This window comes from Ziziphus jujuba, chromosome 8 (assembly GCF_031755915.1).
Source record: "Ziziphus jujuba cultivar Dongzao chromosome 8, ASM3175591v1".
Taxonomy (NCBI): domain Eukaryota; kingdom Viridiplantae; phylum Streptophyta; class Magnoliopsida; order Rosales; family Rhamnaceae; genus Ziziphus; species Ziziphus jujuba.
Genome location: NC_083386.1, coordinates 19,389,528 through 19,413,363, shown reverse-complemented (window position 1 = coordinate 19,413,363; position 23,836 = coordinate 19,389,528). Strand labels below are relative to the sequence as shown.

Here is a 23,836-nt window from a genome sequence, read left to right as displayed (position 1 = left end):
GTTCATTTGGTGTATAGTATTTGATTATATTGGTATGAGCCGTACTGTATTGGATTGTATTGGAATATATTACATTATACTTATGCTGTGTTTGGTGCTGGATTGTATAAAATAATACAGTGTTTAGTATGTCTTGGTATTGTACTGTATTATTTTTTATTTCTTAAATTATTGCTGTTAGAAAAATAAACATTACAAAAATATCTTATATTTCTCTTTCCATATTATTTCCATTTTAGAAAAAATAAAATAAAAGTTTGAAAAAACTAAAAACTTACTAAATTAGCAATTAAATAAAAACAAAGGTCTTTCCTCATATTTAATAAATAATATCTCCATTACATATTACATATCAAATAATATGTTATTAGTTTAATAATTTTGTAACTATAATCATGACTATTGCTCCTACAGTGCACTCAATAAGAAAGATTTTCCATCCATTATAAATATTTTCATAAATTATGTAAGATTGATCATTCTCATTTAAGCATATATTTGAAGGAGTTTCTCTTTGATGTTAAAGGTATAATATATACTAGTCCTGAGTTTCTTCAAGTAAATCAATAATTTTGATCCATATCTATCTAAAAGAAAAATAAAAGTAAATCAACATTATATATTTCTTCTAAACTAAATGACAAAATTAAATTAAATCATATATAAATCAATATTATTTACTTCTTCTCAACTAAAAGGCAAAACTAAAATAAAACATATATAAATCAATATTATTTAATTTTTCTTGAATAAAGGGCAAAATTAAAGTAAATCATATATGAGGTAATGTATTACTCTCTCTCTCTCTCACACACACACACAAATAAAGGGCAAAATTAAAGTAAATCATAAATAAGGTAATGTATTACTCACACACAGACACGGGGAGATAGAAAAACTCATTAGCTTTGACCTTTTGTCCAAATTCACTCTTTCTTTTGTGTCCAATTCACACACATAAAGAAGGCCCCTAGGATTAGTTTTTGGCCCAATTTAACCTTTTTTTGTGTCCAATTCACACACACCTCCATTTACTCTTCCTCTCACACACACACATATACAAACACATAGCCCCATTCAATTGCATATTGATTGAAATTCTTTTTTTTTTTTATAAATATAATTGACTGAAATTTTAACATTTCGACAAATTTCTAATATAATTTTATCAAATGGAAAACAAAATAAATTTAACTCACCCAGCAAATAATAGAAAAAAAAATAAAAAATTTACAACCACAAATAAACCTCTAAAAATGCTTATCAATTCTTCAAAAATATCACAGTCGTATACAACCCAGTCGGAAAAGCATTAACAAACAAAAATAAAAAATACAATACATTTTTCTTCTTTTCTGCAAATCGTTGTGAGGAAAGGCAAAAAGAATGAAAGAGCCAACAAGGTCTCTCAATAATCTTTCTGGGTGGAGAAAGGTGAGGTTTTTTTTTTTGTTTGTGTTTTGTGTGCCTTTTGGAAAATTTTGAGCTTTACAGTTTTGCGAAGATAGAAAGGTAGAGAAACAGAAGGTTCCAAGGTTCTAGAAGTGAAAAAAAAAAATGACAAAAGAAAAGGACCCCACCCAAGAAAGCAAGTGATTTCGTTACGAAATTTGAATCCAATTTAAGCAAGCATTGCCTTAACCCACCCCTTAAAAGTGAGCATAAATTGATTTACATTGATCAAATCGAAGAAGTTTTCTTCTTTTGGGTTAATTTTTGTGTTTTAAGCAGTATGATTTTGTTTAAATAATTGTCAAAAAAATTAAAAAAGATAACAAAAAATAAGGTATTAGTTTAAAGCCCAACTCAACCAAATTGAATTGAAGATTGTCTATTCACTCTCTCTCTCTCTCTCTCTCTCTCTCTCTCTCTCTCTCTCTCTCTCTCTCTCTCTCTCTCTCTCTCTCTCTCTCTCACAGATCAACAAGCAAATAAGCAAGCAAAAACATCTCTTACAACCTAGTCGGCCATGAGAAAACTTACTTACAATTAATGTGTAAAGGTTAGGAGAAAATAAATCAGGTGTAGTTATGATTTTTCTTTGTAATTGGTGGATAGAAAGAAGGAAAAAAATTTAAGTTGAGAGTGAGAAAAAAAAATACAAAAACCATCAAACGGATGGTTTCTTGAAGACATGAAAAAAAAAAATTGGGGGAAATTGGTGAAGATAAATTGCATATAGATGAGATGTGAGAAAAATAAATAAATAAATAAAGAAGAAAGAATTGGAGAAGACTTACCCGAGACAGAGATTGGGGGAGGAGAAGCAGGGTAGAGGGTTGGCGCAGATGGATTGTATTAGGTTATACACGCAAAAAGTAGTGTATTAGATAATACACCATCACTCGAATAAAAAACATGGAGAGGTATTATGCAATACAATACTCTTCATGTGTCTTCAACTGCTAAACATAGTATTATATAATACAATCCAGGATAATATCTTTCAATACATTGCACCAAACAAGGCCTTACACTCTTGATTGATAAGCATCTCCTAGATAAGAACATTCAATGCTTCTATAAATCTTTTGCACGAGCTCTGATAATTGGTCCAATGGGCAACTTCAATGGCTCAGAACTCCATCTTTGAATGTTCCCATAATGAACCTCATCAAAATATGCATATACTCTCGTAGAGTCCTCCATTTCCAGTAAATGACAATGTGTTGAACAGAACCAAATATGAGGTCATTGAAATTTCATAGGGGAAGTTATTATCAGAAATGAAGACTATTTTGGTTCAAAGGTGGGATTTTCTTAATGGACAAGTGGTTTAATAGGTAGAATATGTATAAATAACAAAGCTTAAGTATAGATATTGGAATATGACCAGATATACAGGCTTGGCAGAGCAAATAATAAAAAACAAAATCCTAACTCTAAAATGAATAAAAGAAAAATAATTTATAAATTTAGAGAAGATGGAGGGGCATTTTAGTAAATTCAATATTTATGGGATTGTATATAATTTAATTGGAAGTCCCAAAAAAAGCACTTAAATAAAAAATATTGTGTGAATCTTTTCCAACTAAAATATCTTATTAAAATTGAAACATTTTGTATCTAAAATCTCTTTTGTTTTAAAGTAATCAGATGAAAAATATTATTTGTCACTATTAATAAATAATTATCAATAAGATCAACATGTTAAATGATAATTTAAATAGTTATCGTTGAAGATTTATTTTTAAAATTTTAAAATAAAATAAATAAAACATATGTATAAGTATATAAATACGTAAAGTTAACCCCCAAAAAAAAAAAAAACATTATCCAAATCAGTCTCCATGCAAAGCATGTGGACCAAAGCAAGCTATTTTTCTTTTAATAAATTTGGTAAAATTATGTATATTGTCCAAAAATAAAATGTACTAGAATAAAAACATTTCCAGATAAAATAATAGAAATTGTGTATGTGAATTTTTTTTTTGTCATAAGAGATTTTTAGATAGCCATATTTTAATGATTTGGATTAGAAGCTTTTGTATGCCGGAAAGAGTTTTAAAACGTTAAGAATTAGAAATAGATTTTCAAAAACCATATTAAATATGATTTAAATTCATTTATGAAAATAACATTATTAAACTTAACCGATAGGAAAAGTAATAAATTAGTGCAATATAAAAGGTAAAGTGTAGATAATTATACAATTGGCACGGTAATGCCTTTTTTTATTTTTTAATATCTCCGGAAATCTAGAGGACCGAGATTAAAGAGTCATTAAAGGTCATGATGTAGGTCCATGATGAGAGTTGGAGCGCGTGACCAGGCTTGTCTTCACTCTGAAAATACATTTCACGCTTTAAAATTATAAATGATTTTTGTGAAAAGAACAGTCACAACCATCACAATGTTCCTCTAAACTGGAATCGAAATTGGAATTTTGGAATTGACCCATCTCTCTCTCACTTCACAAAACAACTCTTATGCTGTTTCATTTCAATTTCGTTCTACAAGCGTGCATGCACTACACCAATACATGTAGCAGGCTTTTGTATTTTTTATTATTATTATTATTTTTTTTTAGTGATCGTTTAATACCAAAATTTCTTTCTTTTTTTTTTAAAAAAAAAATTATTTTATCCTAATTCCTAAGAAAAAATTATGGAATTTTTAAAGTGATAGTTACAAAGTAACAAACTTAATTTTAATGTAAAGTCTTGTATATATATATATATATATAATTTTCATTTGTTGAAATAATCCAATATCCATCATAGGAACTACATATTAAAGTATCTTTGCTCCCGATTTAATGCGTTATCTCTCTTTTAATATTTATGGGACGGACATTTAATGATTATACCTCACCCTGTATTGATTATATATATACGTACACATGGTTCTTCAACATTTTATTAGCTGTCAAAGAAAATGAATTTTCGGTTAAAACTTTATTTTGTACCCAATTATCTCAAAAAAGAAAGAGAAGCCAAGTAGGAGAAGGTCAAATTTTTTTTTAAAAAAAAAAAAATGTAAGAGATTAGAAAGTGGGGTGGATTTGTAAATTTAGAAGAAGCGAAGGGTCCCGAAGAAAGCCACATAAAGTGAGAGTCGTTGGATGAGAGACAAAGTGGAGCCAAAGCGTTTACAGCATTTATTTTTATTTTTATTAAAAATCTCTACTTTCAGGCTTTTTTTATTTTTATTTTTTATTTTTCTCTCTCTCGCATTGGATTTGGAGGTCTATTTCATTCCCTTATAATCCTCTAAGCTGCATCCGCTCGCTGCAAAAAGTGGTCCAATCTTTTTACTTTCTTTCTTACAACACCTTCTTACCCATCTTCTGATTCCTCCTTCCAACACCCACTTCATTTTTTTTTTCTTATTTTTTTTGTAACTTTTTTTTTTTTCTGTTTTTGATTAGTTTCACATATTGTTTCCTGGAGTTTTAGCTCTAAAAGATCCACCATTTTTCTCTTCATTCAAAAGGGTATGTACCTTTGACTCTTTTTAACAACTTAAAATTTCTCAATGTCTCTGCCACCAGATCTTCATCGTTTTCTTTTTGCTTTTTTTTTTCTTTTTTTTTTCCCGGTATGATCTTTGTTTTTGTTCTTTATAAATGAAATTCTGCAATCTATGTTACTATAGTTTCAGATCGGTTATCAGAAAAGTGCAGGAAAATATTTACTTTTTTTGACTTTTTTTTTTTTTTTCCCCTATGAATATTGATAAGGTCTATTCTCTCTCTCTCTCTCTCTCTAGAACTCTCTGCTGTATCTGAGTCGAAATGGTTAAATTTGTTTTTCATGTTGAGTAGAGCTTCTTGTTCCCTCAACACCCAGATATGATTTATCAATAAATCCGCTTGTTGAAAGTTCAAATTTGGCTGGATGCTTTTATTTTCTTGCCATCTATGCCTACCAAACAGAGTCATTGATTTCTCTGTCTTTCATTTGAGTTGGTTTGACTGCCCATTTTCGTTATTTGATTGTCTGTTTACACAGCAATAGTTGAAGAAGGAGGAAATTCTTGGTATTGGTTGGTGGTGGTCTCGGGTAGTTGAGAAGGTTCAGATCTAAAGCATAAAGAATTATGTCGTTCATTGGCACCCAACAGAAATGCAAGGCCTGTGACAAGACAGTTTATCCAGTAGAGCAACTGTCAGCTGATGGGGTCGCTTACCATAAGTCTTGCTTCAAGTGCACCCACTGCAAAGGAACTTTGAAGGTACTGAATTTTTTTCTTTTTTATTTATCACATTGTCCGCTTTCTTGAGTTGGAAGTCTATGGTAATCATTTTCATAGATTTAACTAGGCTGCGAGAGATAGAGAGAGAAAGAGAGAGAGAGTGAGAGAGAGAGAGAGAAAGAATTCACTTTTATCGTTATTTTTTCTATGTATAACCTCGAGTTGGATGTGTATTTTGAGAGAATTGATTATACCATGCAAATGCCTATTCCGCATAGTTTCATTATCCAAATCTGCATGTATTTTTGTTCATTAGAGCTGGTTTGAGAAACCCAAAGACCCATAATCTCTTAATGAACATAAGCAGTTTCTGAATTTGTAGGTGGAAGTTTGTTCTGCTGTTAAAATGTGTAGTTATTTTTTATTTTTTGTTTTCAGCTAAGCAATTATTCCTCAATGGAAGGTGTTCTGTATTGCAAGCCTCACTTCGAGCAACTCTTCAAGGAGACAGGAAATTTCAACAAGAACTTCCAGTCTCGTATGCCTCTTTCCTTTTGCCTGTTAAAATTCTTTAGTGGATTTTCAATAAATTTCTTCCTTTACATATTTAATTTTCATGAATTCTATTTTCAACAGCTGCAAAGTCAGCTGACAAGCTAACTCCAGAGCTGGTAAATAATTTCTTCAACACTGCATGTTGTTTGAAATTAATTAGGGTTGGATGAATATATATATTGCAGGGTGTTTTATATCTAAGTGGCTGTTACCCTCATTCTCTATCGTTATGTTGCTTTCAGACTAGGTCTCCAAGCAAAGCTGCCAGCATGTTCTCTGGGACACAAGAGAAATGTGCCACTTGTGGTAAAACGGCATATCCACTGGAGAAGGTATGATCTTTTTTTATCCTGAAGCATTTATCTTCTACTACATCCCATGTAGGCCAGGTTTCTTCTGGTGCTACCTTTCTCTTTACATTTTCCCATTTCCTACACATCGCCCAACCAGGAGTGTTGCATTCAGACGCCTGCATAATTTTTCAAACATTCAGATGCCTGCATAATTTTTCAATTGTATAGTTAGGCACACACTCAATGCAGATGGGTTCATTTAATTTCTCATCAAATTTCTAATTATCTGAGGTGAGCGCGTGCACAGATTTCAAATTACATTGGTGGCACTAATTTCTCTTCTTCTTTTTTAAAGCTGGAAAGCTTACTTTCAATTAAAAGGGATAATAGGAACCATTAACTTTTCATAGAAGTAGAAACAATATAGAACAGATGTTTTATTGTTGCCTTTTCTAGTTTACATGGGAGTAGGAATTGAAGTGAGTCCTCCAATGTGCCAAGGGGGACCATGATAGAAAAATATGTTCCAAGTATGAAATATGAGTATGACTTAGGCAGTGCTTGGAGATCTGGTGGCCTGCTAGAGAGGCATATGCGGTCATTGAGCTCACTATAGTTTATTTAGAGACTTAAGCTCAACTTTTCAAGTCTTAACTGGTGGCTGCAGATCAGGTTACCTGTTCTAGAATAGTAGGAAAGCGCCAGAAGTCAAGAGGGGCCAAGTCTTTAGGATGAGTTTAGGCATGTAGCCACCCTCAGTATAGTCATTTGGAGGCTCAAATTTGGCTCAGATTAGTTCCTTCCATGAACCAATGGACAATTCCAACCAAAGAAAAACCTCAATTGACCTCATTAGTAGCTGGTGTCACTGAGAAAATTATTAAGGTACACTTTACAGCAGGAAGATGCACAAAATTATTTTACGTCAGTTGAATGTGTATTGGATTGGGTGTTGTATTTCTAAAGCAACTAGTTCAGAGTACAATATAGTATGCGTGGTATTAATTACATGACGTAAGTATAAGACATGCTGTTGGTGGCATCACATAAGTAATTGTTTATTCTCCTGTTTGGTTAAACAAGAAAGGAAGTTTTGGTGGCTAACTGTTCAATGAAGTTTGTTGAGTCTCTAGATACAGTTTTCCAATTATCCGTTAGTAAAACATATCATAATGATACAGTCCATTGTCCTGTAGACTCATCTCAGTTCCAGTTCCACCTACTTCTGCTAAGCTTGAATTTCAAGTTACTAGCAATACTTATGGTAAAGTAACAGACTACCAAACAAAATAGTGAACATGCCCTCTTTTATAAGGGGCAAGTCAGCTGAAGTTAATTGTTGTTTAGTTTGAAGTAAGCTAGTGAAGTACCATCATAGCCATAAATGTCTCAGGTTGCATAATATTTGGATTCACTACCAATGCTCACTAGTGCATGCTGGCACGACTGAAAAAAGAAGGGAATTGAATACAAGTTGAATTTTGCGGTGCCAAAACTTTGCAGGTGACAGTGGAGAGTCAAGCTTATCATAAATCATGTTTCAAGTGCTCCCATGGTGGCTGTCCTATAACTCCGTCAAATTATGCAGCGCTAGAGGGAATTTTGTACTGCAAACACCATTTCTCTCAGCTTTTTAAAGAAAAAGGGAGCTACAACCATCTTATCAAGTCTGCATCTATTAAGCGTGCAGCAGCAGCCTCTGTTCCGGAAGCATAAGTGCCTAATTTTTATGGTGTGGTTACATATCATTTTTTCTTTTTCTTTTTTTTTTTTTTAGTTTTTTATTTTTGAGTGTGTTGTTCGCCCCCCCCAACACTAGGCCAATCCATATTGGGAAGGACTGGCAAAACTTGGTTCTTCTCTGTTGTCTATGGCTCATCTGTGTTGGGCATATTGTTGTGTTTGCTTGTTTTTATGGGATGTGAATCCAACGGTTGTAAAATGACATGGTCAGTATTTCCTTTGCAGTAAAATTCCATGTTGTCTCCATTTTTCCCACCTTTCATTATCTTTGGGGATTTCACATAGATAAAAAGGAAGTTCAAAGTCAGTTTACAATTGCAGCGTTGCACCAAATATGAGGGTTAGTGTATTGGAACGTCTAGCGTACCCCTGAAACGTTTTTAACTATAAGAATTTTCTTATAGAGTATTTCATTCTGTAGCACCTTTTTGACAATTTATTCCACTTTTAAACAATTAATTATTGAAAAATATTATTTGTCTGTGTAGGTTAAAATTTACATGTCAAATAACAATTTAAGTAGTTATTAAGAAAATTGAAATGGGTAAATATAGTTAGTCTTCTATTTTTCTAATTTTTCAATACTACATTTCTATGCAAAATATCAGTATAATTTTTTTATATTTGACTTTGGTTTTAATAAAGTATCAGTTTTTAAAATTCTTAACAATAAAGTTAGAAATTGAATCACTTAACTTTCATTTAATGAAAATTTTTTTACTCATTTTTAAAGATAAAGATTAATAGATAAGTAAAAATAATATGATCAAATTTATAATTATTATTATAATTTTTTTGGAGAAAAATATTTTTAAATGTATTTAATATGGATAAGCTTAATTTTTGAAATTATATTTGAGATAATCATGATTATATATATATATATATATAGAAAATAATTATGATTATTATATATCAATTTGTTATTATTATTATTATTATAAATTGGAGAGAGATTTTAGCACCAATATTTTAAAGATAATAGCAATTTAAAAAAAAAAAAGAGTGTTAGTTATTCACTTATTTATTAAGTTCTTATATATATATATATATATATATATATAAGAGTGTAAAAAACCTTATCAAAGAGGCAAAAGGTCAAATTTTAACATCATCAATAAAAAAATTTTAAAATAATACAATATTGAATCAAAACCAAATATAATAAAACTATACTGATATTTTTCATAATAAAAAAATAACAAATTATAGATGCTATAATAATATTTATCCTAATAAACTTAAATATCTTCTATTAAAGTTTGTATATCAATTGCTGATTCACCATTTATTTGTTAAATAGGAAGACTTTTGATTATTAGTGGTTTGGCTTCAAAGAATAGTGCTTATTTTGTTGCAGATAATGTTTGCACGAACATTCGGTTCTGTGATTGAAGTTGTTTGATTGAATAAAATATATCAAAGTAAAATATATAATCTTAATCAAACCGGTCCCATTCAGATACATTTGGATTTTATTCTTTTTAATCGAATTTAAAATATAAGAAACTAAATTGATCAATTTTCACTTGGGTTGCCAGTTTTATGAGTTAAAAAAATTCTGAACCAAACCCAACTTCCTCTGCTTATTATATTCTTCTCTATATCTTAGGTGTATCATAATAATAATACTAATAAGTTGATTAAAAAAAAAAAAAAAAGAGAAAGTTTTTATTTATTTATTTATTTATTTTGAAATGAGAGAAAGTTTTACTTAATAAAACTAAATTAAGAAAGTTTTCCATGTTACTTGGAGTTACATATAAGGGAACGATGCCGTTTCAGTGTCCTTAATGGTTTGGAATGTATTGGGTTTTCCCGCGTAAGAAAATAAAATCCCATTGGTTTAAACTCATCAACTGCCAATTTTCCAACCGACTCTCTCCGTTTTCTTTCATTCTCATTTTGTGAAGCTGTGAAGCTCTAAAGGCCAGAGAGAAGAATGTTGGAGCTGAGGCTAGTTCAGGGAAGCCTCCTGAAGAAGGCTTTTGAGGCTTTCAAAGACTTTGCCCTATTCGACGCCCATTTCGACTTTTCCGACGCCGGTTTCTTGCTCCAAGCTATCGACTCCATAGGCGTCCCTTTGGTGGCCTTTCTTCTCCGTTCCCAGGCCTTCGAGCATTACCGTTGCGACCGTAGCATCTCCATGGGAGTGAACCTCGGCAACATGGCCAAGATATTCGATTGCGCCGGTGACCACGACATTGCACCGTCAGAGCTGATGATGGTGCTCCCGATTTCATCACCTTCGTCTTCGAAAACCCCAGTAAGAATTAACAAAAAAGATCCATTTTTATGGATTTTTACTTTTTGGCCTTCTTTGATTTGTCTTGGGTGGATTTGGAACGGGGGGTAATTTTGGTTGCCCTTTTCGATTGAATACTGAGAAAGTTTTTGGAAAATTTTGGGTTTCCTATGAATTGTAAAGTTTGGATTACGGCTGCAATCAACTTCTTTGATCTTTTTGTTAAATGGGTCTCTCTGGGAAAGAAAAAAAAAAAAAATGCGTTGATTTAATCATTTTAAGGTTCAAGAATTGGCTCTTCTTTAATTTTTCTTGGGGGGCTTGGAATAGGGGAAGAGTAATTTTGTTGCCCTTTTGATTCAATGCTGAGAAGGTTTTCTGAATTTGAAGAAAAGAAAATCTGGCCTTTTCATTTGCTATGAAAAAAGAAGATTTTGGGCTTCCTATATGTGAATTGTAAAGTTTGGATCTGGGGCTGCGATCAACTTCTTAGATTTTTGTGTTAAATAGGTCTCTCTGGAAAAAGCGTTGATTTGATCATTTAACGTTCATGAATTGGATCTCTTTTCTTTTTTCTTTTTCACTTTCTTGCGATTAAGTTTTCCAAAATAATTTCTTGGAAAGTTAAGTGAATGAATGTTCATTTGATTTGTATAGTTTTTTTTTTTTTTTTTTTTTTTTTTTTTGGGGGGGCATTCGATTGAGTATTTCCTTAAATGGTTTAATTTTGTTGCAAGCCATCTTTCTGTCTTATTGTTTCAGAGAACCGTAAATGAGTTTCCTATCCCCATGTTTTCCTTCTTTACAGTACCAATTCTGTTATCCTTTTTTTTTTCTTTTTTTTTTTTTTTTTTTTTTGGGTTCTCTTTTTTATTTTCTGATTGCTTACCCAAAATTCTTTTGGCCTGAAGTTCAAGCTAAGGTTTCTCGTTTTGAAATGAACCTGATGGACATAGACACGGAGCGTCTAAATATACCTGAATATCAAGAAGCAGAATTTCAGGCCATTGTTAGGATGCCGTCGTCCAAGTTTGCTAGGATTTGCAACGAACTTAACACCATTGATACTGATACTGGTACTGGTACTGGTAATGTACTTCCACACCATGTTAATTTTAAACAGTTGCTATTCTTGTCTGAAAGTTCCGTATTACTGATTGTGCTTGGATGAATGAGTTGTTGCAGTTGCGATATCTGTGACCCAGGAAGTTGTAAAGTTTTCTACTAGAGGTGATATTGGTATTGCTACTATAATTTGCAGACAGAATACTAATGTGGACAAGGTTAACTCTTTTTCCTTCCTTTCAGGACTTGTGTTCTCAAAATTCTTTGATACAGACCTTATCAACCAAAATCTAACATGAATCACTAGGTAGTAAAACCCAGAAAAGTTATAGCAGACATGGCTCCTTGTACTTTTCAGTAGAAATATGATTCTGTGACCGAAATTTTGTTCAGACATTTGAATGTGGTTTTAATATTATGTGTGCAGCCAGAAGAAGCCACTGTTATAACAATGAAAGAACCAGTCAGATTGTCCTTTGGTCGTTGGTACCAGAAAGCATTTACTGAGGCAACCAGTATGGCAGACCAGGTGAAAATCAGCCTCTCATCAGATTTACCATCTGTAGTTGAGTATAAAGTGGCAGAGATGGGCTGCATGAGGTTCTATACTGCTTAAGCTTGAACTAATACCAGGTCTCGAGTAGAAACCAAAGCAAAAACAGAAACTGACCTTGTAGGTGAACACCAAGCCAAATTTGGAGATAAAGAAGCCTAAAGAAGAGACTAAGCCTCTAGGTATCAATACAAGGACCAATAGTAGATTCAAAGTCAATTTACTGAAAGCAAGCTTCAAATGGATGCCAAAAGGTGGAATTAGGGATGTTTGAGTAGCTATAGTTAAACTAATTGCCTCTGCTTTTCCATACTTGACTTCAGTACTCTTCTAAGTTCAGAGGTTTTAATATTTTTGAGATGAATGGAGGCAATAATCTTTTGATGCAAGTAGCTGAGTACCATAGAAAGGCTTCTGATTGACATTCCATTACCTTCTAATAAGTGCTTTATATGATATAAGCAACTGCATGGTTCTACCAAATAGCAGCTTTTAATAGATTTGGTGGACAGCGAACTGAATATTTATCTTCTGAAATACAGGAAAGATATAACATATACGAAAGTTGAAAAATTATAACCTCTTTTATTCAATCAATTAATCAATATAAAAAATGTTAACAACAGACTGACTGTTGTGTTTGCTTGTTTTATGGGATGTGAATCCAATGGTTGTAAAATGACATGGTTAGAACTTAGAACTTTCTTTTGAAGTTAAATTCCATGTTGTCTCCATTAATCCCACATTTTGTTTTCGGGATTTTAAGAGATATAAAATGAAATTAAAAGTCTGTTTTCCATTGCTGTTTTAAATATTTGTCAAAATTTTGCACAAAATATCAGAGGTCAGAATATTAGAATATTTAGCAGACAGTTGAAGCGTTTTAACCATAATAATTTTCCTTTTTCTTATGGAATATTTTAATATTTAGCATCTTTTTTGACAGAATTTCATTCCATTTTTAAAGAAACTTTTTATTGATTTTGTTCAGACGAATAGCATGCAAATTATTTAATTTTATTTTTTTTGCAAGTAATAGCATGCAAATTTTGCTGAAGAATAATGTTTGTAGGAACATACGGTTCAATGATTGAAGAGGTATAATTGAATAAAATATACAATATTAATCAAACCGGTCCCAATGGGATACATTAGGATTTTATTCTTTTCATTTTCTGGACCAACTCGAATTTAATAAATATGAGAAACTAAATTTATCAGGTAGACAATTTTTATAAGTTAAAAAATTGTGAACCAAACCCAACTTCGTTAATTATATTCGGAATATTCCAATCTTTATTAAAAAAATTGATTTTCTTAAAAAAAATGTTATTTCGAAAGAAATTAAATAATGTCTTACAAAGACTGTGCTTACTTTTTTTCTTGCTACATCAGTTTTGTAAAGTATCTAGACAGATTTATTGGTAATTTTTTTTTTTTTTTTGTGAGGTTTTTTTTTTTTTTTTTTCTGAGTGCTTGTCAAAAAAATTTAACAATAGATAGAGCTATTGAAACATCTTTAATAATTTTATGAATTGCAATATATTTGGTATAGAGATTGAAAGAGTGTCCAATTTATATCTAATTTATGTGGCATTAATGTCTATCAATTCTAAAATCAATTTTCTAATGGTTTTGTTTACATTCTAATTAGTTAATGATGTATATATTTATTTTTTTCTTAAATAAAGTTATAATTATTAATAATATATATCTATTTATTTATTTTTAAATTATATAGAGATAAATATTATTTTGCTGAATTATATTCTTTTACAAACCAACTAAAACAAACATTCTCTTTAACAGTGCTATTGAAACATCTTCTGGACTATCCCAACAAGAATACGTGTGCCCATATAAGCCCATATATATATATATATATATATATATATATAAGACTAGCAAAAATGTATAAAAATACAAGGGGAAAAAAAATGAAAAAAAAGAAACTGCGATCTGGTGGAAATTGATTATTTTGATTTAAATTTATAGTATTTTTTATAAAAAAAAATAAAAAACATTTTTTAAATTTTGAAATGAAAATTGAAAACACCATTTTAGTTAAATGATAATAAATTTAAAAGAAAAAAAAAAGTCAATGTTGGTTCGTAAAAATTCCTTTTTTTTTTTTTTTGTTTTTTGAAAAAGGAAAACGGTAATAATAAATGAGCCCTCTGAAAAAGGAAACGACGTCGTTTTTTTCTGTCTTCGTTTTCCCGCCTGCGAAAACGTAAACGAAAACGAATTCCATTTGGTTATAAACGAGCCCTCTGGTATTTTGCTTTGCTAACTGTATAACTGCTCTCTCTCTCTCTCTCTCTCTCTCTCATTCGCATTGTGATTTGTGAAGCTCTGAGAGCCCTAAGCGAAAATGTTGGAGGCGAGGCTGGTCCAGGGAAGCCTTATGAAGAAGGTTATGGAGGCGATCAAGGACCTCATCGACATCGGCAATTTCGAATTTTCTAGCACCGGTTTCATGCTCACCGATATGGACCCGAACCGTTTCTCTGTAATGGAATTTTTTCTCCATTCTGCGGGTTTCGACCATTACCACTGCGATCGAAACCTTTCCTTCGCCATGAACCTCCACAATTTGGCCAAGATTCTCAACTGCGCTGCAGACGACGATATTCTCACCATCCAAGCCCAAGGTGATGGTCTTGCCGCCGATTCCATTACCTTCACCTTAGAAAGCCCTAGTAAGAATTTGGCAAATACGGTCTCCTATTTTGTTGGATTTTACTTTTGGATCTTCTTTTTCTTTGGGGGGTTTTGGGGCTTAGGGACAGAGAAGAGCAATTTGTTCCTCTTCTTTTTCCTTTTTTTATGAATGGGTTGAAGAATTGGTTTAACATTTTTATTTTCTTTTTCCTTTCATTTCTTGAATGTCCTATTTTGTTGAAGAATGGGTTAAACTTTCCCTAGGTTTCTTGAATGTCAATGAATTTTCATTTTATTTGAGGTTCAATAATTGGGTCTTTGGAAAAGAGGAGATTAAAGATGCAAGAATTGGTTCTCTTTTCTTTTTCTTTTTCATCATGTTTTCCCAAAATCCCTCGGAATGTGAATGAATTTTCATTTTTTTTTTTTAAAGGTTCAAGAATTGGGCCTCTGGAAATGAGTAGATTTAAGGTTCAAGAATTGGTTCTCTTTACTTTTTCTTTTTCATTTCTCACCATTTTCTCAACATTTCTTGGAATGTGAATTAATGTTATTTTATTTGTAAGGCTTTTGCATTTATTCAACTCAATTTATTGCAATGAGTATTTCCTGGAATGATTTAATTTTTGCATGCTATCTTTCTGTGTTCTTGTGACTATGAATTTGGTATCTGTTTGTTTTCCATTTTTAATATAGCAGTAAGTCTGCTGCTTTTCTTACCCTTTATTGCTGATTGCTTATCTAAAATTCTTTTGGCCTCAAGATCAAGATAAGGTTTCCAAGTTTGAAATGAAGGTGAAAAAAATAGACAGCCAGCAATTTGGGATTCCAAGGACAAAATATCAGGCCATTTTTAGGATGCCGTCTTCCGAGTTTGCTAGGATTTGCATGGATCTTAGCAACATTGCTGATACAGGTACTGTTACCTTGACAACATGTTAATTTTAACCAGTTGCTGTTGTTGGCCGAAAGTTCCGCAGTAGTGACTAATTGTGGTTGGATGAATGAGTTGTTTCAGTAGTGATATCCGTGACCAAGGAAGCTGTGAAGTTTTCTGCTAGAGGTGACATAAGGGCTGCTACTATTGCTTGCATGCCGAACACTGATGTGGACAAGGTTATTCTTTTATTCCTTGTAGCACTTTTAAAATTCTTTGGCATTGACCTTGTAACTTGTACCTACACTAGAAACACTATGCAGTTTCACAGAAATTTTGGTCAACATTTGACTATGGATGTGATTTTATGTACAGGTTGAAGAAGCTACTCTTATAGCAGTGGATGAGCCAGTCGGATTGACCTTTGCCCTCAAGTATATGAGCTTATTTACCAAGGCAACCCCATTGGCAGACCAAGTGACTATCAGCCTGTCATCGGATCAACCTGCTGTAGTGGAGTACAAAATGGCAGAGATGGGCCACATAAGGTTCTACTTAGCTCCCAAGATTGAAGAAATGAACACTGAACCTCTAGGTGAAAATGAGGACGAAATGGAGACTGAACCTCAAGCTGAAAGCAACCCTCCAGTAGATACCAAAGCTAAAATAGAATTGTGGGAGCTGACTAGCTTCGACTAGACTCATTGCCGCTGCTATCGTTCTGCTATCGTTCTACCTTTTCATGGTTGACTTCAGTACCCCGTTTGACATTTTGAGATTCATCGGGCAATCGTATCATACTTTGGTGTAAGTAGCCTAGCACAGAAAGGCTGATTGGCAATCCCTTTACCTTTTTGCTAAATTCTATGATATACTTCCGTAACAGCATGATTTACCAACTAGCAGCTTTTCTTGGGCAGCAACTTGAAAATGTTTCTTGTAAAGTATAGGAATGATATAACTGAAAATTATAACTGTTTTTCATGAATTAATCAATATAAGAAATGTTAATAACAGACTGATTGTGTGGAGACCAATTCTACAACCCTTCGCCAAAAGAATTAAAAAAAAAAAAGGAAGAAAAAAAACATATTCCTCATAACCCCAAGCTGGGAATAATAGCGATATTTGAGTCACTTATTAATTTCCTAATTTGACTAATCCTGCTTTGTTGCTGATACAAATGGAAACACTCTCTGAGGCTTCCAGGGGGGAAAAAAATATAATTCAGAGGGCAAAATCCTGACACCAACTGATTTCATGTGGCCCAAATTTGCCTCCAGGAAAGGCTCCGCTGCATTCCTCACAGAAAAAACAAAATATAAGGGAATTCCACTTGATCCATTCCCAGATTGATTTTATGATTTACTTCTTTTCTTGGCTTCACTATAGAGGACAACTCCAAGGACTGTGAGAGTATAACCCAACATTCCCGTCACAGAAACAGGATTTCTAAAAATTAAAATCGAAACCACCACAGCTACAGCTCCTTTAGCATTTCCTAGTACCTGAAGAGCCATTACATTACTTTTAATATAAAATTTTATAATCATACATCTAAGAATTATCATGCATAGTAATTGGAACTGTGAGGAAGTAAAAGATGAATACTAAAAACTAAGATAATAACAAGGTAATAACATGAAGCCCTAAACACAAGCAAATGCAAGAAAGTCCTACGATGACAAGAAACGAGTCAACACATAATTGTTTACTTCTTCAATGAAGCACATATTTCAAAAAAAGAAGCTTGTGCTGATGAATGAAAATACTGAATTTTTCATTATTTTTATTATTATTTTTTTTTTATGTGCAGGCTTCCATTTATGCTTTTACTACAAAGTATAAGAATCGAAGCAGAAAAAGAAAAATACAAAACACCACTTGATCAAATTATTTAAGGTGGACCTATCAAAAATAAAACCGTAAAGAAAAATACAAAACACCACTTGATCAATTTTTTTAAGGTGGACCTATAAAAAATAAAACTGTATTAAGCTTAGTTTCGTCCACTGTTAGCTCCCCACGCTCCACAGACACCAAATAGCAATTGGCATCTATCAATCTAATCTAGTGCACATTCCATCTAGCTAAATGCTTTTAAGACCATGTGTTACAAATTGAGTTTAAAAAACATAACCTTTTTACGAAGCAATAAAAGCCAAATCAATGAGGTAAAAGAAAAAATATAATTAAGCTATCATTCAGAATTTAGTCAAATTTTCTGTTAATATGAGTCCCAGAAAAGCATATTTTCAAATAAAATATATTAGGACAAGAAAAGGATATTTCATATTAAAATATTGGAACACCAATTTACATAAACCAATAATATGTCTCAATTTAAGCCCAAAATCTATCTTCTAAAGTTTCTGAACAGGTAACCTACATAGTATAGGACAAGAGTGAGAGAGGGAGGAAGAGACTAATGAACTAAATCTAACCCACCCAAGTTTATCAAATACCTAATAGTGACCTATGTATGTTTCTACACACAAACATATAACCAGCGCCAATAGTACAACCAGACTGCCTCAATGTACAACAAGGGATAAAATCTAACAATGCTTAGAAACTTTCTTATTACCCTATTATAGAAATATTCAGGCACCTTATTACTTCATAAAATATACTTCCAACCCCGTGCAGAAATTTTAGTTTTTTCTTCTGGAACAGAGCTTCCGATTTTCATTTCCCATAATCTGTACTTAGCCTTATGCTTGAATTTTTATTCTGTGTAGCATCACCTAAAATTACATATTCGATAATGTTTTTCAAAAACAACACATATGCACCCCATATGCTACTATTCCATAATTGTAAAAGAAAAACAAATGTGCCAAAGAGGCAAAAGATTGACCCGAACAGCTTATATCATGTTTAGAAATCAGCAAAACATTTCTACAGCTCTTTACTTCTCTATAATTTATATTTACTCCACATAAATGAATAACAGACTAAAAAAGAAATATCATAAACCTAGCAATACAGTTGAACCTTCTACACTTTCCAAGAAGGCAGAAAAAGATAATAAGACACGGAAAAATAGGCCTATAATAGCATATGTAAATTTTCTTATTGACAACCAGATGAGATAAACATACCTGGAGAGTCAGAGGACTCGTGTGTTTCGTGACCAAAAAGTTGGTCAAATTTACAAAATACGCTAATGCTGAATTGAATATCAGATACCATATGATCTTGATATCATCTCTAGCAAGGGCTAGCGTAATACCAACTACATTCTCCTCCATGATGAGAGTTGCAGGAAGAAGAAAGACGACAGCAATTGGAGCCATATATAGAAGGAGGTTCATAGAGTTCAGCTTCTCCCTTGAATAAAATTAAAATTAAATGCTTTTCAGTACTACATTTTATAAAACTTTGAATTTATAAAAAAACCTTCTCCTAACAATTTCAAGCAAATACACAACAGAATAGCAAGCAAAATAACTTCTTACCCTTCAGAGGAAAGCAAAATCCCTTGCAGCACTGACTTGAGGGCCCTTGCAGCCGTTGCCGCAACACAAATAATAAACCCAAATAGATGGAAACTCGGCTCACCCTATGGCCATGGAGAAATGACAAAAATTAGATAAATGGTCTATGTAATAAGATATCTCCCGAGACTGAATAGAAAAGTCCCTAATTAAAAACTAACAGTATCTAGAAGCAGTTTGAAATCCACATTCAATAAAGGCACTTGAATCAATTTAAGGAGACAAGGAATCCACATAGCGAGTATAACCTCAAAGACTATAAACTAAGCAAATAGAAGTAGTAGAATTGGACAAAGAAACCCAATTTATGCAAAATCACAAATGCAAATAATTGAAAAGTTCCTCACATCTGAGGTTCTAAATTGTACAATCCTAAAATGTTTAAAATTGCACTTCCTTTCTTTTCCTAGATCTTAAACTAAAAAAGACACATGCAAAAACTTTTCTTCTACAATTAATATCAGGATTCCTATTAAATCATATGGCAGTAAAGCTAGTATAATTCTACATAAAAACAAATCATTTTTCAACAGCTGCTACACAAAGAGAAAAAAAAATAATAATAATAAATAAATAAAAAACCCATATAAACGACTCATAAAAATTCTCAATAAATTTGCTCAATTTGCTTAAACTACCCAATATTAAAGGAAACCCATATCCAGAAATCAACGAATTCTCAATAAAATTTCTGAATTTGAATTAGAAAAATGAAAATAGACGAAGGAAAAAAAAAAAAAGGAGAAGAGCCCATTACCCCGCTTGCGATGATGACCCCTGTAACAACCGGAATGAGGGTCACATAAGTAAGCCAAGCCTCCCTCTTTAGCGTCATAAGGTAAGCAAATACGGCGGTGAAGAAAGGCGTGGTGGCACCAATAGCCTGGTTGAAAGACACAGGCAAATACCGAAGTGAGATGTTCCCAAACACAACCGACACGCAAAACACAAGGCTGAGGGCGGAGATCTTCAAGAATTGAACCCGGGATCGAATGGTCTGCATAGGAACCATCTTCATCCACGCTATAGCAACGTAGCTAAACAAAGAACAAGCGGTCATGTGGCACATAGTGAGGAAGATCGGGTACTTGAAGCCATAGTTGCTGAGCAAGTACTTGTTCAGCAAGAGGACACCAATGTTGGAAGAGTACCAGGCGCTGACGAGCCCGATCGTGAAAAAACGGCTTGTGGTCTTCATTTTCGGTGGTGGGTCTTGATCGGACGGCTAAGATTTCCAACACAAAGACAAATAACAGGGGTTATTAGCCCAGGTAAAACCAAAAAAAAGAAGAGTTGAGGTCAGGTCAGGTGTTTATGGGTCGTACTAAAACGGAACGGATCTGAAAGGGTTTGGAAAGATCTTAGGCATTGACGAAACCCAAATAGAGAATGACAATGAATATTACAAATAAATATGGGGTGGCCTTCCATGGATCTGAGAATTAAATTTCATCGCAGAGACAGAACAAAAATAATAATAATAATAAAAATCTTTTTTTTTTCCTATAAAATAATAAAGGAAAATGTTCAACGAGAAAGAAAGTAACCGAAAAAAAAAAAAAAAAATGAGAAAGAGCGAGACGGGTATGTGTTAAAATAAAGAAAGGTTCAGCGTTTTGAGGACAACCGACGAGGAATGTGCCTCTCTCTGCAATTTGGGACAGACAAGAAAGAGAGAGAAAAACCGAGTTTTAAAAGCAGAGGAGGTAGACGCGCTTCGAGGGTTCGTTTTTTCCTTTTTTCTTTCCTTTTCTTATTTATTTTACTATTTTTATTTTTATTTTGTTATTTTTTTTAATTATTTTTTTATTCCTCATTTGTTGTCTCTTAAAATGTCATCTACAGTTGAAGAAAAGCAAGTCTTTGACTAATACAAAATTACTATTTATATTAGAAAATATTATTATTAGGTATGTAATACGTCTAACAGATGGCATATTTGATACAAATAATTGAAGACTATTCTGCATAGAAATAAGAAATTAATTATTATTTGGTTCCGTTATGTATTTATTTTTTTATTTTATTTTTTAACTAAAAACTTAACACGCGATAAGTATTTTATTCCATCACGTATTTCAAATTATTTCAGATCTTTTTTAAAAGTAATAATTTTATTTTATTTTTTAAAAAATTAAAAATTTAATGTGTGATTTTCAAGCTCAAAAACGTGAATGCTGCTGCTGTTACACTAAAATTAGTTTTTGTGATGTTACTTTTGTTACTTTGCTTGCCAAACGTAATACATGAATTTTAATTTCTTCTTTTTTTCATGGATGATTCCGAAAATTCATATTATATATGTATTTGAAAGCCCAAAAAAAAAAAAAAAAAAAAAAAGAGAAATCTCAATGGAATCAGAAGAATAAATAAATTGAAAATAAAAATACAAAATAAAGGCAGTGTTCGTGCTGAGAGAGAGATAAAGAACGTGTTTGGGGATGCTAACAAGACTTGGATTCTACAATTCAACGACTTTGGGTTTGGATAGGTTAACAGCCGGTGGTCGTTGATGACTAAGAATGAGGAATTAGAATACTCAACGACGCGTTTAATTGGAAAATAATAAGAAAATGTAAAGTAGGTTAGGCAGCAAAACAGCAAAAGAGTGAGCGCGGTCCAAACGCTGCGTTAATATCTTTTTTTTTTTTTTTTTATAAATAAAAAATATATTAAAAAATAATATTGAGATTACGTGTATCTAGGCCATGTGATATAAATACCATGGACTTAAAAATTGGATCATGCAAGGAACTTCCTCCACGGGTGGGGACCACCTTACATCTATGGTGGGACCCCTCGTATCTACATCATTCATTTCCTTCTTCATTAAAGTCTGACTCTCTCTTCCAATTTTTTTTTTAAAAGAAATTTCCATGCCATTTGCCTTTGGACTCCTTCACCCATAATATGCTTCATTTTGTTTATATTTTTTTTTCTCCCTTTTATTTATTTCTTTCTTTAAAAAGTTAGTATTTATGAAAATGATGTTTATATTTTTGCAATTCTTTTATGTGCATATATTTTTCTATTTTTTATTCAAAAAATAGTAAATTTGAAATTTGAAATTTTTGATTACTCCAAATAATAATCCACATTACCGAGTTAATTGAAATCCAAAAAAATTAATTTTGACTTTTTTTAAAAAAAAATTAAAAATTTATATGAAAAAATAAACTTTTTGAATAAGATAATTACCAAAATAACAATAAATTTATCAAATATTTATTAAATAATAAAGTATCATTATTTAATTATATTTATTATTTTAAAATTTTTATCTTTTATAATTGAATTATATTAATATTTTAAATAATAACACATCGCTATCCTTTGCACTTCTAGCATTATTCGGTCAATAATTAAAATATGAAGTAAATCCCATTAATTAATAACAAATAACACTGCTAAGTCCAGCCAGTTATTATAATAATTATTTTTTTTTCTGATGGAATGAAATAGGTAAATTCCCACTTATTAAGTTCAAAATTAATTAGGTTCAAATGAATTACCTTATTGAATATCCAAACATTACGCGATGACTTTTCTTAAATATGTCAAACAACCTCTTAATTTTTGTAATAAATATATTTTTGAAAACCGTTATCTTCTCTGTAATAAGTATTAAAAAATAATGGGAAAGATTTTGTTAGAAAAATAATAATAATAATAAAATTCGAAAATACAGAGAATTAATTAGGAAAGCAACCAACCTTGTTATTAGTCCAAGAGTGACGAAGGTGTGGTTGAGCTTGAGCTTGAGCTTGAGCTTCTTCTTGACCTTCAGCAGGAAGCTGGGGGTCCGAAATATGACCCGAATTATTCCCTTCTAGACCCGAAACAACAACAATTTGAGATCCTCTGCTGCTTCGGAAACCTGTAAAAATTCTCAAATTGTTCTTGCCCGAACAAGAACAACTCAGAACCCATTTCAATTTCTTTGCAGCACCTGAAACCAGTTCCCAAATAAACCAAACATTTGAAAATCAATCTTTCGAGTTTGATGGAAGAAAAGTGAGAGAGCGTACGGTGGTGATTCAGAGGCAAAATTGATGGTAGTGAAGCACTTAGCACAATCTGAGCCATAGAAAGAAGCAGACGAAGAAGAAGAGGAAGTAAAACCCGTCCTCTCCACGACTCGGTTACTTGAATCGGATTCGGAGCCCCAAAGAGCTGAGAGATTTGGTGACCCAGAAAAAGGGTCCGGCAAAATGTGACTGCATTAATGCGTGGTTTTTTGTTTTTTTTCACCTGCGACGACTTGAAATTGGCAAACTTTGAGCTCGGTTTTAGCCGACGTGGCGTAAACTTCGATGGAGTAGAGAGGGAATATTATTTTTTTTTGTGCTCTATGGTTTGGTTTTGGAATAGAATATTCTGTTTGGGCTCGTTTGATTGGTTGAGGATTTTGAATAATTTGTAGGTTTTTGGTTTTGAGGGAATGAGTTTGATAACGAAGTTGATATTTTCCGGACGTATTGAGGCGAACCCAGTTTTAACTTTTTCTTTTTTCAAAAATAAAAAAATAAAAAATAAATAAAATTATACAGTTTTGATGTTTTTTATAGCAGAGTAATAAAATCACTTTGTTTTGTGATGTAAAACTAATACAAATTCCTTCCAAAAACAAATTTTAAACAATATATATTTTATGTAGTTTTTTATTTTTTTTAATTATTTCGTCTACCTTTTAAATTCTATTAA

At 32.1% G+C, this 23,836-nt stretch overlaps 4 protein-coding genes across 7 annotated transcripts; 3 read left to right on the top strand and 1 right to left on the bottom strand.

Moving 5' to 3' along the window:
- Positions 1-4,608: 4,608 nt before the first annotated feature.
- LOC107413774 (LIM domain-containing protein WLIM2b) lies at positions 4,609-8,474 on the top strand. 2 transcript variants are annotated; one of them, XM_016021817.4, is made up of 7 exons: positions 4,609-4,742; positions 4,871-4,936; positions 5,454-5,676; positions 6,076-6,175; positions 6,274-6,308; positions 6,435-6,524; positions 7,989-8,474. In XM_016021817.4, the coding sequence occupies exons 3-7, from the start codon at positions 5,542-5,544 to the stop codon at positions 8,199-8,201; spliced, it is 573 nt and encodes a 190-aa protein (XP_015877303.1). In that variant the 5' UTR covers positions 4,609-4,742; positions 4,871-4,936; positions 5,454-5,541; the 3' UTR covers positions 8,202-8,474. The 2 variants fall into 2 exon arrangements, with proteins under 2 accessions (XP_015877303.1, XP_048326266.1); XM_048470309.2 differs by having other exon boundaries at positions 4,621-4,739.
- Positions 8,475-10,121: 1,647 nt separating this feature from the next.
- LOC107413758 (proliferating cell nuclear antigen) lies at positions 10,122-12,481 on the top strand. The gene is given in 5 exon segments (XM_025072245.3): positions 10,122-10,432; positions 10,435-10,494; positions 11,385-11,561; positions 11,659-11,756; positions 11,966-12,481. Coding segments are annotated over 5 exon segments (786 nt in total). The 5' UTR covers positions 10,122-10,170; the 3' UTR covers positions 12,155-12,481.
- A 1,906-nt stretch (positions 12,482-14,387) lies between these two features.
- Positions 14,388-16,720, top strand: LOC107413769 (proliferating cell nuclear antigen). 3 transcript variants are annotated; one of them, XM_025071704.3, is made up of 4 exons: positions 14,388-14,793; positions 15,519-15,671; positions 15,777-15,871; positions 16,008-16,720. In XM_025071704.3, exons 1-4 carry the CDS (start codon positions 14,466-14,468, stop codon positions 16,329-16,331), a joined length of 900 nt encoding a protein of 299 aa, XP_024927472.3. In that variant the 5' UTR covers positions 14,388-14,465; the 3' UTR covers positions 16,332-16,720. The 3 variants fall into 3 exon arrangements, with proteins under 3 accessions (XP_024927472.3, XP_024927473.3, XP_024927471.3); XM_025071705.3 differs by having other exon boundaries at positions 14,389-14,745; positions 15,774-15,871; XM_025071703.3 differs by having other exon boundaries at positions 14,389-14,793; positions 15,774-15,871.
- On the bottom strand, positions 16,591-23,382 carry LOC107413768 (probable sugar phosphate/phosphate translocator At3g11320). Its single transcript, XM_016021811.4, has 6 exons — positions 23,161-23,382; positions 22,846-23,081; positions 19,890-20,357; positions 19,094-19,197; positions 18,737-18,965; positions 16,591-17,140 (listed from the first exon to the last, which is right to left on the bottom strand). Exons 1-6 carry the CDS (start codon positions 23,216-23,218, stop codon positions 16,991-16,993), a joined length of 1,245 nt encoding a protein of 414 aa, XP_015877297.3. The 5' UTR covers positions 23,219-23,382; the 3' UTR covers positions 16,591-16,990.
- Between the last annotated feature and the right edge of the window lie 454 nt (positions 23,383-23,836).